This window comes from Lampetra fluviatilis, chromosome 70 (assembly GCF_964198595.1).
Source record: "Lampetra fluviatilis chromosome 70, kcLamFluv1.1, whole genome shotgun sequence".
Classification (NCBI taxonomy): Eukaryota; Metazoa; Chordata; class Hyperoartia; order Petromyzontiformes; family Petromyzontidae; genus Lampetra; species Lampetra fluviatilis.
The window spans coordinates 3,792,741-3,813,614 of record NC_136344.1 but is presented as its reverse complement, the minus strand read 5'-3'; the positions used below and the strand labels follow the sequence as shown (position 1 = coordinate 3,813,614).

Genomic DNA, 20,874 nt, shown 5'->3' with positions numbered 1-20,874 from the left:
CACTCTGTAGAACAGGGGGAGATCACACAAACTCCACTCGCTCACTCTGTAGAACAGGGGGAGATCACACAAACTCCACTCGCTCACTCTGTAGAACAGGGGGAGATCACACAAACTCCACTCACTCTGTAGAACAGGGGGAGATCACACAAACTCCACTCACTCTGTAGAACAGGGGGAGATCACACAAACTCCACTCACTCTGTAGAACAGGGGGAGATCACACAAACTCCACTCACTCTGTAGAACAGGGGGAGATCACACAAACTCCACTCGCTCACTCTGTAGAACAGGGGGAGATCACACAAACTCCACTCACTCTGTAGAACAGGGGGAGATCACACAAACTCCACTCACTCTGTAGAACAGGGGGAGATCACACAAACTCCACTCGCTCACTCTGTAGAACAGGGGGAGATCACACAAACTCCACTCACTCTGTAGAACAGGGGGAGATCATACAAACTCCACTCACTCTGTAGAACAGGGGGAGAACACACAAACTCCTCACGAATCGAACCACGAGAGCTCCATGTGTTTTTCTTTGTGTTGATGCGGATGCGGTGGGTGGTGTTAGGCTGGGTGGTGGAACAGCTGACCTGGTCTGTCGGGGTGTAGTCCGACTGCTTCACAATGTCAATTCTGTCGAGGAAACTGACACACGCACGGCACGCACACACACACACACACGCACGCACGCACACACACACACACGCACACGACACGCACACACACAACACACACAACACGCACGACACGCACACACACAACACACACAACACACGCACGCACACAACACGCATGACACGCACACACACACACACGCACGAACGCACACACGCACACACACGCACGCACACACACACACACACACGACACGCACACGCACACAACACACACACACGCACACACACGCACACGCATTACACGCACGCAGCGTCAACAAGCCCACCCCCGACACACCGGCCCAGCAAGCGAGCCTCGCGACACCGTTGCACAATACGGATCGACGAATCCTCAACGATTAACTAAACTATTCATCATCACAAAGGACAGCTCGACGAAGCGGCTTGCCATCACGTGGACATTCAAAGCAGCCACACACCCGAAACGCCACGTCGATTGTCAATGTGCAGCGAAATAACCCGAGGACGACGGTGAGAGACACGCAAAATCCAAATATACAGCAGCTGGCGTCAGGGTCGGGATCGAACCCACGACCTCCTGTACACCAGGCGAGGCGGTTAACATCTCTTAGCCACCGTGATGATGATGAGAGAGAGAGACACGCAAACTCCGAATATACAGCAGCAGGCGCCAGGGTCTGGATCGAACCCACGATCTCCTGTACACCAGGCGAGGCGGTTAACATCTCTTAGCCACCGTGATGATGATGAGAGAGAGAGACACGCAAACTCCGAATATACAGCAGCAGGCGCCAGGGTCTGGATCGAACCCACGATCTCCTGTACACCAGGCGAGGCGGTTAACATCTCTTAGCCACCGTGATGATGAGAGAGAGAGACACGCAAACTGCGAATATACAGCAGCAGCAGGCGCCAGGGTCGGGATCGAACCCACGATCTCCTGCATGGCCAGACGAGGTAGCTCACATCTGGCGAACGCGTCGCCCCGATATACATTCCATGCGCCACGGCGGTGGTGGCGGTGGTGGTGGTAGTGGTGGTGGTGGTGGTAGCAGTGGTGGTGGCGGTGGTAGCGACGGTGGTGGTAGTGGTGGTGGTGGTAGCGGTGGTGGCGGTGGTGGCGCTGGTGGTGGTAGTGGTGGTGGTAGTGGTAGCAGTGGTGGTGGTGGTGGTAGCGGTGGTGGCGTTGGAGGCGCTGGTGGTAGTGGTAGCGGTGATGGCGACTCTGCATGTGGCCCCCTGTGACCGCCCAGCGCTGCACTGTGGAGGAGGGCAGCAGCAGCAGCAGTAACAGCAGTAGAAGTAGTAACAGCAGCAGCAGCAGTAGTAACAGCAGCAGCAGCAGCAGTAACAGCAGCAGCAGCAGTAACAGCAGTAGAAGTAGTAACAGCAGCAGCAGCAGTAGTAACAGCAGCAGCAGCAGCAGTAACAGCAGCAGCAGCAGCAGTAACAGCAGCAGCAGCAGTAGTAACAGCAGCGGCAGCAGTAGTAACAGCAGCAGCAGCAGCAGTAACAGCAGCAGCAGCAGTAGTAACAGCAGCAGCAGCAGTAACAGCAGCAGCAGCAGCAGTAGTAACAGCAGCGGCAGCAGTAGTAACAGCAGCGGCAGCAGCAGTAACAGCAGCAGCAGCAGTAGTAACAACAGCAGCAGCAGCAGTAGCAGCAGCAGCAGCAGTAGTAACAGCAGCAGCAGCAGCAGTAACAGCAGCAGCAGCAGTAGTAACAGCAGCAGCAGCAGCAGCAGCAGTAACAGCAGCGGCAGCAGTAGTAACAGCAGCAGCAGCAGCAGTAGCAGCAGCAGCAGCAGCAGCAGCAGTAGTAACAGCAGCAGCAGCAGCAGCAGTAGTAACAGCAGCAGCAGCAGCAGCAGTAGCAGCAGCAGTAGTAACAGCAGTAGCAGTAGCAGCAGCAGCAGTAGCAGCAGCAGTAGTAACAGCAGCAGCAGCAGCAGTAGCAGCAGCAGCAGCAGTAGTAACAGCAGCAGCAGCAGCAGTAGCAGCAGCAGCAGTAGCAGCAGCAGTAGTAACAGCAGCAGCAGCAGCAGTAGCAGCAGCAGCAGCAGTAGTAACAGCAGCAGCAGCAGCAGTAACAGCAGCAGCAGCAGCAGCAGCAGCAGTAGCAGCAGCAGTAGTAACAGCAGCAGCAGCAGCAGTAGCAGCAGCAGCAGCAGTAGTAACAGCAGCAGCAGCAGCAGTAACAGCAGCAGCAGCAGCAGTAGCAGCAGCAGCAGTAGCAGTAACAGCAGCAGCAGCAGTAGTAACAGCAGCAGCAGCAGCAGTAACAGCAGCAGCAGCAGCAGTAACAGCAGCAGCAGCAGTAACAGCAGCGGCAGCAGCAGTAACAGCAGCAGCAGCAGCAGTAGTAACAGCAGCAGCAGCAGCAGTAACAGCAGCGGCAGCAGCAGTAACAGCAGCAGCAGCAGCAGTAACAGCAGCGGCAGCAGTAGTAACAGCAGCAGCAGCAGCAGTAACAGCAGCAGCAGCAGTAGCAGCAGCAGCAGTAGTAACAGCAGCAGCAGCAGTAGTAACAGCAGCGGCAGCAGTAGTAACAGCAGCAGCAGCAGCAGTAACAGTAGCAGCAGTAGCAGCAGCAACAGCAGCGGCAGCAGCAGCGGCGAGGGTTGCTGGTGGATCACACCCAGACGTTGCCCAACTCCCTCCGACCCCCGTGTGTGGGCGTCGAGGAGGAGCTCCACATCTCCGTGCAATCCGCCAAACCCCCTCGCTGCTGCCTCCACATCCGTGCCGCACAGACCACGTGCAGAGTAGCCAACATTCGCCGTCCGCGAGGATCTACGAAGGCCGGCACGGTGGCACACGAGGGGGTGGGGTGGCCAGCGCCACGCCCGGCCGCCTTTGTCTCCCCAGCGGCGATGTTTACTACGCGCCGCACCGGGAAAACTAATTTGAGGCTGGGTCCACCTAGGGGAGGGCCGATTCGGATGAGCGTCACCGGCGGTGTTGGCCGTGAGCGGGAATCGAACTCGGGTCGCCGGGTTCGTAGCGCGGCGTGGCGCTAACCACTACACAATGATTCACGCACGCACGCACACACACACTCACACTCGCTCGCATACACTCACACAATAAAAAGACAAAGATCCCCCGTGTAGCCTGTAACAGACTGTAGGGGCAAGTGCTGTTAGCGAGCGCCTATGAAGGCCGGCACGGTGGCACACGAGGGGGTGGGGTGGCCAGCGCCACGCCCGGCCACCTTTGTCTCCCCCAGAGGCGATGTTTACACACCGCACCAGGTAACTCATTTGAGGCCGAGTCGACCTAGGGGAGGGCCGATTCAGATGAGCGTCACCGGCGGTGGTGGCCGTGAGCGGGAATCGAACTCAGGTCGCCGGGTTCGTAGCGCGGCGCTGACCGTGACGACGACGCCGCCACCACCACCACGCACTGGGTGGGTCGTGGCAAAGGCGAGGGGTGAGCAGGGGGTGAGCAGGGGGTGAGCGGCGATGAGGGCGATGAGGGCGATGGGTGAGCGTTGACGAGAGGTGGTGAGGGTGGTGGTGATGACTGGGGATGGTGAGTGGGGGTGAGGATGGTGAGGGGGCGGGGGGCTGATGTGCCACGTGCCCGATTGCTCAGTCACAGCAAGCTGCTGCTGCTGCCTCCACTCAGCGGTTTGCGCGAGTGTGAGTGAGTGTGAGTGAGTGTGAGTGAGTGTGTGGGTGAGTGAGTGTGTGTGTGAGTGAGTGTGTGTGTGCGAGTGTGCGTGAGTGAGTGTGTGAGTGAGTGTGAGCGTGAGTGAGTGTGTGTGTGCGAGTGTGCGTGAGTGAGTGTGTGAGTGTGTGTGAGTGAGAGCGAGTGACTGTGAGCGAGTGAGTGAGCGTGTGTGAGTGAGATTGAGTGAGTGTTGCGCGAGTGTGCGCGAGTGAGAGTGAGTGAGAGCGAGTGAGAGCGAGTGAGTGAGTGTGTGAGCGAGTGAGTGTGTGAGCGAGTGAGTGAGCGTGTGTGAGTGAGATTGAGTGAGTGTGCGCGAGTCAGAGCGAGTGAGAGTGAGTGTGAGCGAGTGAGTGAGTGTGTGAGCGAGTGAGTGTGTGAGCGAGTGAGTGTGTGAGCGAGTGAGTGAGCGTGTGTGAGTGAGATTGAGTGAGTGTGCGCGAGTGAGAGCGAGTGAGAGCGAGTGAGTGTGTGAGCGAGTGAGTGTGTGAGCGAGTGAGAGCGAGTGAGAGCGAGTGAGTGTGTGAGCGAGTGCGAGTGAGTGAGCGAGCGAGCGTGCGTGTGTCCGAGTGTGTGCGAGTGTAAGTGAGTGTGTGTGTGTGAGTCCGAGTGTGTGCGTGCGTGTGTGTGTCCGAGTGTGTGCGAGTGTAAGCGAGTGTGTGTGAGTGAGTGCGAGTGTGTGCGTGCGTGTGTGTCCGAGTGTGTGCGAGTGTAAGCGAGTGTGTGTGAGTGAGTGCGAGTGTGTGCGTGCGTGTGTGTGTGTCCGAGTGTGTGCGAGTGTAAGCGAGTGTGTGTGAGTGAGTGCGAGTGTGTGCGTGCGTGTGTGAGTGTGTCCGAGTGTGTGCGAGTGTAAGTGAGTGTGTGCGTGTGTGAGTCCGAGTGTGTGCGTGCGTGTGTGTGTGTGTGCGAGTGTGCGCGAGTGAGAGCGAGTGAGAGCGAGTGAGTGTGTGAGCGAGTGAGTGTGTGAGCGAGTGAGTGTGTGAGCGAGTGTGAGTGAGTGAGCGAGCGAGCGTGCGTGTGTCCGAGTGTGTGCGAGTGTAAGTGAGTGTGTGTGTGAGTCCGAGTGTGTGCGTGCGTGTGTGAGTGTGTCCGAGTGTGTGCGAGTGTAAGTGAGTGTAAGTGAGTGTGTGTGTGCGAGTCCGAGTGTGTGCGAGTGTAAGTGTGTGTGTGTGTGAGTGAGTGCGAGTGTGTGCGAGTGTAAGTGAGTGTGTGTGTGTGAGTCCGAGTGTGTGCGTGCGTGTGTGAGTGTGTCCGAGTGTGTGCGAGTGTAAGTGTGTGTGTGTGTGTGTGAGTGAGTGAGTGCGAGTGTGTGTGAGTGTGTGTGTGTGAGTCCGAGTGTGTGCGAGTGTAAGTGTGTGTGTGAGTGCGAGTGTGTGCGTGCGTGTGTGAGTGTGTGTGTGTGAGTCCGAGTGTGTGCGTGAGTGGAGGGCCACTCACTACTGTGCACAGTCGATGAGCTGGTACTCGTTGGAGCGCTCGTAGCAAGCCCGCACCCCCTCGTCCTGCCACAGCGCCTTGGCATGCTGGTAGAACTCCTGCTCACACACGCACACACACACGCACACACACACACACACACGCACACACGCGCACACACACGCACGCACACGCACACACACGCACACACACGCACGCACACACACGCACGCACACACACGCACACGCACACACACGCACGCACGCACGCACGCACGCACACACGCACACACGCACACACGCACGCACACACACGCACACACACACGCACACACACGCACACACACGCACGCACACGCACGCACGCACACACGCGCGCACACACACACGCGCACACACACGCACACACGCACACACACGCACACACACACACGGGAGAGAGAGGGAGGGAGAGAGAATAGGGAGTGGTGCAGCGGTTAGCGCGCTGCCCTACGAACCCGGCGACCAGAGTTCGATTCCCGTTCATCCACGACCAACACCGGTGACGATTATCTGAACCGGTCATCGGCCTCCCCTAAGATGTTCATGTTTTTGTTCTTCTTGGTTCTTTCGGTAAAATCACGTAGAATGGAAATAATAAAATAATAAAAATAAAACATAATTAAATAATATAATAATATAATAAAATAAAATAATAAAATAATATGGTAATAGAATAAAATATATATTAAATAAAATATAAAAATCTATTATATTATTTTATTATGTTTTATTTGTATTATTTTATTATTTCCACTCTACGTGACTTTACCGAAAGAACCAAGAAGATGAATCCCTGCAGTCACGAAAGAAGCTTTAAATCGAAATTTTAGTTTTTTGTTCGTTGCGGTTGCACCCGATTCAAGAGCCGAATGGCTCACAGGGCTATACACCTAATACTTGAACTTGAACTTGACTCAGACTCAAACGAGTAGCTGGTGCCGTGTGTGGTAAACATCGCCACTGGGGAGACAAAGGCGGCCGGGCGTGGTGCTGGCCACCCACCCCCTTCGTGAGCCGTGCCGGCCTTCAGAGGTGCTTCCCAACAGCACTTGCCCCAACAGTCTGTGCAGGCTATACGGGGGGCGGGATCTTTGTCTTTGTACACGCGTGCGATTGTGCGCAAGCGTGCGCGCGAGTGTGTGTGTGCGAGTGTGTACATGCGTGTGCGAGTGAGTACGAGTGAGTGCGAGCGTGTGCCAGTATGTGCGAGTGTGTGCTAGCGAGTGCCAGCGTGTACGAGTGTGTGCGAGCGTGTACGAGTGTGTGCGAGCGTGTGCGAGCGAGTGCGAGCGTGTGCGAGCGTGTGCGAGCGTGTGCGAGCGTGTGCGAGCGTGTGCGAGCGTGTGCGAGCGTGTGCGAGCGTGTGCGAGCGTGTGCGAGCGTGTGCGAGCGTGTGCGAGCGTGTGCGAGCGTGTGCGAGCGTGTGCGAGCGAGTGCCAGCGTGTGCGAGCGTGTGAGTACGGTGAGTATGTGTGTGTGCCAACGCGTGCGAGCGTGTGAGCGTGTGTGTACGAGCGTGTGCGAGCGTGTGCGTGCGAGTGTGTGAGAGCGTGTGCGAGCGTGTGTGAGAGCGTGTGTGAGAGCGTGTGTGTGAGTGTGTGTGTGCGAGCGTGTGCGAGCGTGTGCGTGCGAGTGTGTGAGAGCGTGTGAGAGCGTGTGTGAGAGCGTGCGTGTGAGCGTGTGTGTACGAGCGTGTGCGAGCGTGTGCGTGCGAGTGTGTGAGAGCGTGTGAGAGCGTGTGTGAGAGCGTGTGTGTGAGTGTGTGTGTGCGAGCGTGTGCGAGCGTGTGCGAGCGTGTGTGTGAGCGTGTATGCGAGCGTGTGTGTGAGCGTGTATGCGAGCGTGTGTGCGAGCGTGTGTGTGCGAGCGAGCGTGTGCGAGCGTGTGCGTGCGAGTGTGTGAGAGCGTGTGCGAGCGTGTGTGAGAGCGTGTGTGAGAGCGTGTGTGTGAGTGTGTGTGTGCGAGCGTGTGCGAGCGTGTGAGCGTGTGTGTACGAGCGTGTGCGAGCGTGTGTGAGCGTGTGTGAGCGTGTGTGAGAGCGTGTGTGTGCGAGCGTGTGCGAGCGTGTGAGCGTGTGTGTACGAGCGTGTGCGAGCGTGTGTGAGAGCGTGTGTGAGAGCGTGTGTGTGCGAGCGTGTGCGAGCGTGTGTGAGAGCGTGTGTGTGCGAGCGTGTGCGAGCGTGTGTGAGAGCGTGTGTGTGCGAGCGTGTGCGAGCGTGTGTGAGCGTGTGTGAGAGCGTGTGTGTGCGAGCGTGTGCGAGCGTGTGAGCGTGTGTGTACGAGCGTGTGAGCGTGTGTGTACGAGCGTGTGCGAGCGTGTGTGAGAGCGTGTGTGAGAGCGTGTGTGTGCGAGCGTGTGCGAGCGTGTGTGAGAGCGTGTGTGAGAGCGTGTGTGTGCGAGCGTGTGCGAGCGTGTGAGCGTGTGTGTGCGAGCGTGTGAGCGTGTGTGTACGAGCGTGTGCGAGCGTGTGTGAGAGCGTGTGTGAGAGCGTGTGTGTGCGAGCGTGTGCGAGCGTGTGTGAGAGCGTGTGTGTACGAGCGTGTGCGAGCGTGTGTGAGAGCGTGTGTGTGCGAGCGTGTGCGAGCGTGTGCGAGCGTGTGTGTGCGAGCGTGTGCGAGCGTGTGTGAGAGCGTGTGTGTACGAGCGTGTGCGAGCGTGTGTGAGAGCGTGTGTGTGCGAGCGTGTGAGCGTGTGTGTACGAGCGTGTGCGAGCGTGTGTGAGCGTGTGTGAGAGCGTGTGTGTGCGAGCGTGTGCGAGCGTGTGTGAGAGTGTGTGTGTGCGAGTGTGCGTGCGAGTGTGCGTGCGTGAGCGAGTGTGCGTGCGTGAGAGAGTGTGCGTGCGCGAGTGTGCGTGCGTGCGCGAGTGTGCGTGCGTGAGCGAGTGTGCGTGCGTGAGCGAGTGTGCGTGCGCGAGTGTGCGTGCGTGAGCGAGTGTGCGTGCGTGAGCGAGTGTGCGTGCGTGAACGAGTGTGCGTGCGTGTGTGCGAGTGTGCGTGCGAGTGTGCGTGCGAGTGTGCGTGCGTGAGCGAGTGTGCGTGTGAGTGTGTGCGTGCGAGTGTGCGTGCGAGTGTGCATGCGTGAGCGAGTGTGCGTGTGTGAGCGAGTGTGCGTGCGTGAACGAGTGTGTGTGCGAGTGTGCGTGCGAGTGTGCGTGAGCGAGTGTGCGTGCGTGCGAGTGCAAGCGAGTCCACGCGTGAGCGAGGGTGCGAGCGGGTGAGCGAGCGTGTGTGCGAGCGTGTGTGTGAGCGTGCGAGTGTGCGTGCATGTGTGTGAGAGCGTGTGCGAGCGTGTGTGTGCGAGCGTGTGCGAGCGTGTGAGTACGGTGAGTATGTGTGTATGCCAGCGTGTGCGAGCGTGTGCGAGCGTGTGCGAGCGTGTGCGAGCGTGTGCGAGCGTGTGCGAGCGTGTGAGTACGGTGAGTATGTGTGTATGCCAGCGTGTGCGAGCGTGTGCGAGCGTGTGAGTACGGTGAGTATGTGTGTATGCCAGCGTGTGCGAGCGTGTGCGAGCGTGTGCGAGCGTGTGCGAGCGAGCGTGTGCGAGCGTGTGTGTGCGTGTGTGAGCGTGTGCGAGCGTGTACATGCACACGAGCCCGTACCACAGGGAAGTCAAAGTCGGGCTGCACCGCCACGCTCTGCACGTACTCCACGCGCAGGTGGTTGCCGGGATTGGCGAGAGGCACGGGCGGGGTCAGAGTGCACATGGCTCCCGTGATGGCCTGCACGCACGCACACACACACACAAAGGCACACGCCCCCCGCCCCCGCAGCCATGTCGCCTTCAACAAGGTTTTACACCTTCTTGGTTCTTTCGGTAAAGTCACCACGTAGAAGGGAAGTAATAAAATAATAAAAATAAAACATAATAAAATAATAAAAATAAAACATATAAAATAATAAAATAATTCTCACGACGTTTCGGGCCACAACGCAAGCAGCCGTCTTCAGGTGGAGAACAGGTCTGTCGAGAAGACAGAGAGACCTGTTTTCCACCTGAAGACGGCTGCTTGCGTTGTGGCCGAAACGTCGTGAGAATTATTTTGTTATGTTTTATTATTTTATTACTTCCCTTCTACGTGACTTTACCGAAAGAACCAAGAAGACTGCATATCAAATTTCGATGTAAAGCTTTCGTGACTGCAGGGATTCATCTTCTTGGTTCTTTCGGTAAAGTCACGTAGAGGGGAAGTAATAAAATAAGAAAAATAAAACAAAATGAAATAATTCTCACGACGTTTCGGCCACAACGCAAGCAGCCGTCCTCAGGTGAAGAAACAGGTCTGTCGAGAAGACAGAGTCTGAATGACACGCCCCAGGCTTGGAGCGTATATTTAAGCTGCTGGGTTGGAGGGGGAAGAGCGCCTTAACAAAGGAATTTGCATATCAATAGGAATTTAGCATGTTTATGGGAAATGCAGATATGGGATTAGTACTACTTGTGAAGTGCGTAGGAGGTGGGAAGGGGGTTTAAAGTCATTATGCCCGTGCATTATGCAGGGTTAGCATTAATGAAGTGAAGGAATGATAATAGTATTTTACACCAGAGGTGTGGACTCGAGTCATGTGACTTGGACTCGAGTCAGACTCGAGTCATGAATTTGATGACTTGCGACTCGACTTGGACTTGCATAACAATGACTTTGTCCCACCTATGAGATGTGGACTCGAGTCATGTGACTTGGACTCGAGTCAGACTCGAGTCATGAATTTGATGACTTGCGACTCGACTTGGACTTGCATAACAATGACTTTGTCCCACCTCTGTTTTACACCATTGGAACCTGATTTGCCAGTAAAAAATATAATAATTGTTTTTTTACCCTTCTATCTGGCAACAAAACCGACACCTTTTTTACGAGGACTCATGTTTGCATTGACCACAATACCTGCGGCCTTAATGCAAACAAAAAACACAACTCTGATAATGTATGCACTGTCCTTGGACAGCGTATTCGTGCACGACAGACAGACACAACTAATCCCTGGTGGGCAGTGTGGAACCTGTTGTTCCTACCTGTGTACAAGAGAACTTGACTTCAGGTAGCCAGGCAGCCAGCCAGGCAGCCAGCCCCCTTCACTATCGGCCCCTCCCCTTAACCCGCCCCCTCCCCTGACCCCCCCTCCCTTAGGACCCCTTCCCTGACCCCCCCCTCCCTGAGACCCACCCCTTACCCCCCCTCCCTCAAGCCCCTCCCCTGACCCCCCCCCCCTCCCTCAGGCCCCTCCCCTGACCCCCCCCCCTCCCTCAAGCCCCTCCCCTGACCCCCCCCCCTCCCTCAGGCCCCTCCCCTGACCCCCCCCCCCTCCCTCAGGCCCCTCCCCTGACCCCCCCCCCCTCCCTCAGGCCCCTCCCCTGACCCCCCCCCTCCCTCAAGCCCCTCCCCTGACCCCCCCCCCTCCCTCAGGCCCCTCCCCTGACCCCCCCCCCCTCCCTCAGGCCCCTCCCCTGACCCCCCCTCCCTCAGGCCCCTCCCCTGACCCCCCCTCCCTCAGGCCCCCCCCCTGACCCCCCCCCCCTCAGGCCCCTCCCCTCTCCGTACCCGGCAGTAGGTCTCCACCAATCAAAGAGCTGTTTGAATTGTATATTTATTTATGCGCGCGACAGACAGACGGACAAAACATCCCTGGCGGGCAGCAGTGAGGAGCATTGTTCCTGCCTGTAAAACCACGGCGGTGGCGGAGGGGGGAGGAGGGGGGAGGTAGGTGCGCTCACCACAATGGCGTCCCGGATGTTCTTCTTGATGTCCTGAATCTTCTGCTTCTTCTCGCTGTGGGAGACAAGATGGGGGAGACACGGCGGCGGGGGGGGGGGGCAGTCATCTCGGTCATCTCAGTCAGTCGACCCGTGGCACCTGCTGGGTCTGCCCCGTGACCTCCTTCCTGCCAGCGGGCGTTCGACACTTCACGTGGTAGCCTCAAGGTGCACATGGCCTGGCACAAGCGTCGTGGTGACGTCACCGCCACTTAGTGGCGAATGGCGGTTGTTGTTGTTGTTCTGCATTGGCAGAGTAGGGGGCACAGGTGGTGCATCAGCCAGTCATGCCAGTCATCTCAGTCATCTCAGTGAATCTCAGTCATCTCAGTCATCTCAGTCATCTCAGTCAGTCGACCCGTGGCACCTGCTGGGTCTGCCCCGTGACCTCCTGCCAGCGGGCGTTCGACACTTCACGTGGTAGCCTCAAGGTGCACATGGCCTGGCACAAGCGTCGTGGTGACGTCACCGCCACCTAGTGGCGAGTTCTCGACCAGCATGTGGGTCTCTGTGGGCCTCTGAGAAACGCCGCTAACGTTTTGGCTGCTCCTATGAATGTCCACGCGATGACTTTGTGCGGCTGCGATCGTTCGTGACAGACAGCCCCAGCGGGGCGCGCTACACCTGCTAAAATAAAAATAAGTAATATTTAAAAAAACTTTTTTGTTTAACACGCTTTAAAGAAATGTACTCTTAGTGGAAGAACTCCACGACTCCAGGAAGTGGCCCCGAAGCTTGCCACAACGTGAGGGGCCGTAGCCAATTACAGCCAACGTCAGTTGAGCGTGGACAATTAGACCCAAGCCGAAACATAACATGTACAAAAAAATGTAAAAAAATATATTTAAACAAATTTCTATGATAGAATATAGTATTGTCATCAGTATGATATAAATATACTAAGTTTGTAGTCGACAGCACATTGGGAAGTGGGTTCAAATTGAGTTACAAGATTTGAGGATACAACAACAATAACAATGGAGAGAGTGAGTTATTAAAAAAACGTGTAAAAATTGTTTAAATAGTTCCGATGAACGCCGTGGGTGCGGATCCCGTGGCGCCGTTCGCAAGAGGAGGAGGGGCACAGTCGTCGCGTGCCGCTCACTGGGCCTCGGCAAGGTAAGGTAAAAGTGTAAAAACAACGAGCCTACCTTTTACCTTACCTTTTACCTTACCACAATACACTCACTCTACGCTACCTTTTACCCTTTAGCAGGTAAGGTAAAAGGTAAAAAGCAACGAGCCTACCTTTACCCTACCTTTTACCTTACCACAATACACTCACTCTACCCTACCCTTTACCCTTACCCCTTGGCATGTCCGACACCTTGACCCTTTACCTTTACCCTTTTACCCGGTCAAAAGGGTACAATTACCTTACCTTGCCGAGGCCTACCGCCCACGCCCGCGTGCGCTAGCGGTTTTGGAACGCTCACGACGCAGCAAACCCCTGTCGCAATGACGAGCTCCGAGGCTTTGCAGGGTAAATAAACATTCGCAGGTCATTTCTGTGGGTCTCTGCTGTGCAAGTCCATGCACCACGCACCACCACGCACCACCCACCACGCACCACCACCACGCACCACCACCACCACGCACCACCACGCACCACCACGCACCACCACGCACCACCACGCACCACCCACCACTCGCACCACGCACCACCACGCACCACCACGCACCACCACCCACCACCCACCAAGCACCACCACGCACCACCACGCACCACCACCACGCACCACGCACCACCACTCGCACCATGCACCACCCACCACGCACCACTCGCACCATGCACCACCCACCACGCACCAACACGCACCACCACCACCACGCACCACCACCACCACTCGCACCATGCACCACCCACCACGCACCACGCACCACCACGCACCACACGCACCACGCACCACCCACCACACGCACCACCACCACGCACCACTCGCACCGCCCCGTCTCAATACCGACAGCGAGAGAGGAGAGCACCACATCAGACGCACGCACACATCCGCACGTCGGCCATGCGACTTGCAGACGGCCTCCTTATCAGCGTTCACAGGGGGGTTGTTGTGGGGGGATGCGTTAAATAAAATAAAAATTATAAAATTAAACCCCCGCATGGATCAAGAAGAGAGCTCGCACACGGACACGGGGTAACCTCGTGTCCTCCTCCTGCACCTAGCCTGGCACAGCAGTCAACCCATGTCACCTGCTGGGTCTGTCCCGTGACCTCCTCCTCCTGCACCTAGCCTGGCACAGCAGTCAACCCATGTCACCTGAGCCTGTTCCGTGACCCCTCCTGCACCTAGCCTGGCACAGCAGTCAACCCATGTCACCTGCTGGGTCTGTCCCGTGACCTCCTCCTCCTGCACCTAGCCTGGCACAGCAGTCAACCCATGTCACCTGAGCCTGTTCCGTGACCCCTCCTGCACCTAGCCTGGCACAGCAGTCAACCCATGTCACCTGCTGGGTCTGTCCCGTGACCTCCTCCTCCTGCACCTAGCCTGGCACAGCAGTCAACCCATGTCACCTGAGCCTGTTCCGTGACCCCTCCTGCACCTAGCCTGGCACAGCAGTCAACCCATGGCACCTGGGTCTGTTCCGTGACCTCCTCCTGCACCTAGCCTGGCACAGCAGTACAACCCATGTCACCTGCTGGGTCTGTCCCGTGACCTCCTACTGCACCTAGCCTGGCACAGCAGTCAACCCATGTCACCTGCTGGGTCTGTTCCGTGACCTCCTCCTGCACCTAGCCTGGCACAACAGTCAACCCATGGCACCTGGGTCTGCTCCGTGAAATCCAGCACCTAGCCTGGCACAGCAGTCAACCCATGTCACCTGCTGGGTCTGTCCCGTGACCTCCTCCTGCACCTAGCCTGGCACAGCAGTCAACCCATAGCACCTGGGCCCGTCCCGTGACCTCCTCCTGCACCTAGCCTGGCACAGCAGTCAACCCATGGCACCTGGGCCTGTTCCATGACTTCCTGCACCTAGCCTGGCACAGCAGTCAACCCACGGCACCTGCTGGGTCTGTCCTGTGACCTCCTCCTCCTGCACCTAGCCTGGCACAGCAGTCAACGCATGGCACCTGGGCCTGTTTTGTGACGTCACGTGGACAGCCTCAAAGTGCACCCAGCCTGGCACAAAGCGCCGCGATGACGTCACCGCCAATCAGTGGGGCAAACGTCGAGGGCGGCCAGCACTACCACGTCGTCAGAGGTCGCAAACGGGTTTTGATTGCTTACCCGTACCGGGCCGGGTACGGGTACCCGTTCCCTACCCGTACCCTACCCGAAATGAGTGACAAACGGCGACTCACCAGTGACTCACGGCCTACCCGTAACACGTATCCGGCCGCACCAGGGTCGCAAACGGGTACCCGTACCCGGCCGTACCCGTACCCGGCCGTACCCGGCCGGGTACGGGTAGGGTACGGGTATCGGGTACCCAAATGCGACCTCTGGGATGAAGCCACGTTGCAGGCGCGGGTGGGTTGATTCTAGGAACTTGAATTGTGAGAAGAGACAAGACGTTGGGAAATGAGTGACAAACGGTGACTCACCAGTGACTCACGGCCTGCCCGTACCCGTACCCGGCCGCACCAGGGTCGCAAACGGGTACCCGTACCCGGCCGGGTACGGGTAGGCGGGTATCGGGTAGGGTACGGGTATCGGGTACCCGGTTGCGACCTCTACACGTCACACACCCCCCGCCGCTTTTGTCTCCCCAAGTGACGACGTTTAGTACGCACCCACCACCCTGGTGACACGTTTGAGGCGGAGTCGACTTAATGCACGAGGGGGGGGCCCCAGGACCAGTTCAGAGAAGTCACAGCACTGCCCCCCCCCACCCAGCCACCTCTCTCCCCGCTAGCAGGCAACGCAGCGGGCTGCTAGCGCCCTGCCGTGCACGGCACTCGCTCACCCACCCACCCACCCACCGTGGGGCCAAGGCTCAAACCTTCCAAGAAGATGAATCCCTGCAGTCACGAAAGCTTTAAATCGAAATTTCGTTATCTTGTCTCGGGGAAAGCCAGTCCCTGGGGGGGGGGGGGGGGGGTGGAGGTCTCGGGGTCCCCTGTTTAGGCTCTCGGGGTCTCGCTTCAGGGGGTCTACGGCTAACCAGATCACAGCATCCCTCCATCAGCGTTTCAAGGTGTCCCCCGACCCCCCTTCTGGTGTCAAGACGTCCACAGTCTCTCCGTAGTCTGGGGGTTGCGTGCACCACGCCGGATGTGCCGAGCAGCTCAGCCAATCAGACACGGCGGTTGTCAAGATCACGTTGATGGGCAGGGCCAATCGGGAGGCTCACCCCGCCTGCCCCACCCCCCACTCCCCCCCCGTTGCTTGTGAAGCATCCAGAGCGTGGACACACCGACAACAGCCTCACTACAGCCTACACACACACACAGCCTAGACACACACACACACACAGCCTAGACACACACAGCCTACACACACACACACAGCCTACACACACACAGCCTACACACACACACAGCCTAGACACACACACACACAGCCTAGACACACACAGCCTACACACACACACAGCCTAGACACACACACACACAGCCTACACACACACACACAGCCTACACACACACACAGCCTACACACACACACAGCCTACACACACACACAGCCTACACACACACACAGCCTACACACACACACACACAGCCTAGACACACACAGCCTACACACACACACACAGCCTACACACACACACAGCCTAGACACACACACACACACAGCCTACACACACACAGCCTAGACACACACAGCCTACACACACACACACAGCCTAGACACACACACACACACAGCCTAGACACACACACACACACAGCCTACACACACACAGCCTACACACACACAGCCTACACACACACAGCCTACACACACACACACACACAGCCTACACACACACACAGCCTATACACACACACACAGCCTACACACACACACACAGCCTACACACACACACACACACAGCCTACACACACACACACACACAGCCTACACACACACAGCCTACACACACACAGCCTACACACACACACACAGCCTACACACACACAGCCTACACACACACAGCCTACACACACACAGCCTACACACACACACACACACAGCCTACACACACACACACAGCCTACACACACACACACACAGCCTACACACACACACAGCCTACACACACACACACAGCCTACACACACACACACAGCCTACACACACACACACAGCCTACACACACACACACAGCCTACACACACACACACACACAGCCTACACACACACACAGCCTAGACACACACACACACAGCCTACACACACACACACACAGCCTAGACACACACACACACAGCCTACACACACACAGCCTAGACACACACACACACAGCCTAGACACACACACACACACACAGCCTACACACACACAGCCTACACACACACACACAGCCCACACACACACACAGCCTACACACACACACACACAGCCTAGACACACACACACACACAGCCTACACACACACAGCCTAGACACACACACACACAGCCTACACACACACAGACTACACACACAGAGCCTAGACACACACACACACCCCACACACACAGCCTAGACACACACACACGCACAGCCTACACACACACACGCACAGCCTACACACACACACACACAGCCTAGACACACACACACAGCCTAGACACACACACACACAGCCTAGACACACACACACACAGCCTAGACACACACACACACACAGCCTAGACACACACACACACACAGCCTAGACACACACACACAGCCTAGACACACACACACACAGCCTAGACACACACACACACAGCCTAGACACACACACACACAGCCTAGACACACACACACACAGCCTAGACACACACACACACAGCCTAGACACACACACACACAGCCTAGACACACACACACACACAGCCTAGACACACACACACACACAGCCTAGACACACACACACACACAGCCTAGACACACACACACACACAGCCTAGACACACACACACACACAGCCTAGACACACACACACACACAGCCTAGACACACACACACACAGCCTAGACACACACACACACAGCCTAGACACACACACAGCCTAGACACACACACAGCCTACACACACACACACAGCCTACACACACACACACACAGCCTACACACACACACACACCCCACACACACAGCCTAGACACACACACACACAGCCTACACACACACACAGCCTACACACACCCCACACATACAGCCTACACACACACAGCCTACACACACACAGCCTAGACACACACACACACAGCCCACACACACACAGCCTACACACACACACACAGCCTACACACACACACACAGCCTACACACACACACACAGCCTACACACACACACACACACAGCCTACACACACACAGCCTACACACACACAGCCTACACACACACAGCCTACACACACACAGCCTACACACAGCCCACACACACAGCCCACACACACACACAGCCCACACACACACAGCACACACACACACAGCCCACACACACACAGCCCACACACACACAGCCCACACACACACAACCCACACACACACAGCCCACACACACACAACCCACACACACACAGCCCACACACACAGCCCACAACCACACACACACAGCCCACACACACACACACAGCCCACACACACACACACAGCCTACACACACACACAGCCTACACACACACACACACAGCCTACACACACACACACACAGCCTACACACACACACACAGCCTACACACACACACACACAGCCTACACACACAAACACAGCCTACACACACAAACACAGCCTACACACACAAACACAGCCTACACACACACACACAGCCCACACACACACACACAGCCCACACACACACACACAGCCCACACACACACACACAGCCCACACACACACACAGCCCACACACACACACACAGCCCACACACACACACACACACAGCCCACACACACAGCCCACACACAGCCCACACACACACACAGCCCACACACACACACACACAGCCCACACACACACAGCCTACACACACACACACAGCCTACACACACACACACACAGCCTACACACACACACACACAGCCCACACACACAGCCCACACACACACACACAGCCCACACACACACACAGCCCACACACACAGCCTAGACACACACACACACAGCCTAGACACACACACACACACACACAGCCCACACACACACACACACAGCCTACACGCACACACAGCCCACACACACACAGCCTACACGCACACACACAGCCCACACACACACGGCCCACACACACACACACACGGCCCACACACACACACACACGGCCCACACACACACAGCCTACACACACACACAGCCCACACACACACACACAGCCCACACACACACACACAGCCCACACACACACACACAGCCCACACACACACACACAGCCCACACACACACACACAGCCCACACACAGCCCACACACAGCCTACACACACACAGCCTACACACACACAGCCTACACACACACAGCCTACACACACACACACAGCCTACACACACACACACACAGCCTACACACACACACACACACAGCCCACACACACACACACACACAGCCCACACACACACACACAGCCCACACACACACACAGCCTACACACACACACACAGCCTACACACACACACACAGCCTACACACACACAGCCTACACACACACACAGCCCACACACACACACACAGCCCACACACACACACAGCCCACACACACACACACAGCCTACACACACACACACAGCCCACACACACACACAGCCCACACACACACACAGCCCACACACACACACAGCCCACACACACACACAGCCCACACACACACACAGCCCACACACACACAGACACACAGCCCACACACACACAGACACACAGCCCACACACACACAGACACACAGCCCACACACACACAGACACACAGCCCACACACACACAGACACACAGCCCACACACACACACAGAGCCCACACACACACACACACAGCCCACACACACACACACAGCCTACACACACACACACAGCCTACACACACACACACACAGCCTACACACACACACACACAGCCCACACACACACACACAGCCCACACACACACATACACAGCCCACACACACACACATACACAGCCCACACACACACACACAGCCCACACACACACATACACAGCCCACACACACACAGTCTACACACAGCCCACACACACACAGCCCACACACACACACACAGCCCACACACACACACACAGCCCACACACACACACACAGCCCACACACACACACACGGCCCACACACACACACACGGCCCACACACACACACACGGCCCACACACACACACACGGCCCACACACACACACACGGCCCACACACACACACACACACGGCCCACACACACACACACACACGGCCCACACACACACACACACACGGCCCACACACACACACGGCCCACACACACGGCCCACACACACACACACGGCCCACACACACACACAGCCCACACACACACACACACACACCCACACACACACGGCCCACACACACACACGGCCCACACACACACACGGCCCACACACACACACACAACCTACACACACACACACAACCTACACACACACACACACGGCCCACACACACACACACGGCCCACACACACACACACATGGCCTACACACACACACACACGGCCTACACACACACACACACGGCCTACACACACACACACACGGCCCACACACACACACGGCCCACACACACACACGGCCCACACACACGGCCTACACACACACACGGCCTACACACACACACACACACGGCCTACACACACACACACACACACGGCCTACACACACACACACACGGCCTACACACACACACGGCCTACACACACACACACAGCCTACACACACACACACAGCCTACACACACACACACAGCCTATACACACACACACAGCCTACACACACACACAGCCTACACACACACACGGCCTACACACACACACGGCCCACACACACACACACGGCCCACACACACACACACACGGCCTACACACACACACACACACACGGCCTACACACACACACACACACACGGCCTACACACACACACAGCCTACACACACACACAGCCTACACACACACAGCCTATACACACACACACACACAGCCTACACACACACACACACACAGCCTATACACACACACACAGCCTATACACACACACACAGCCTATA

At 57.0% G+C, this 20,874-nt stretch overlaps 1 protein-coding gene across 1 annotated transcript in view; it reads right to left on the bottom strand.

Moving 5' to 3' along the window:
- LOC144952849 (guanine nucleotide-binding protein G(s) subunit alpha-like) overlaps window positions 1–20,874 on the bottom strand; it is a 56,006-nt gene that overhangs the window by 21,018 nt on the left and 14,114 nt on the right. Inside the window, exons 3-6 of the mRNA XM_078883319.1 lie at window positions 11,490–11,544; window positions 9,376–9,495; window positions 5,756–5,853; window positions 600–654 (exon numbers count right to left, since the gene is read on the bottom strand). Coding sequence (XP_078739445.1) covers window positions 600–654; window positions 5,756–5,853; window positions 9,376–9,495; window positions 11,490–11,544 — 328 coding nt within the window. The remainder of the gene's footprint in view (window positions 1–599; window positions 655–5,755; window positions 5,854–9,375; window positions 9,496–11,489; window positions 11,545–20,874) is intronic.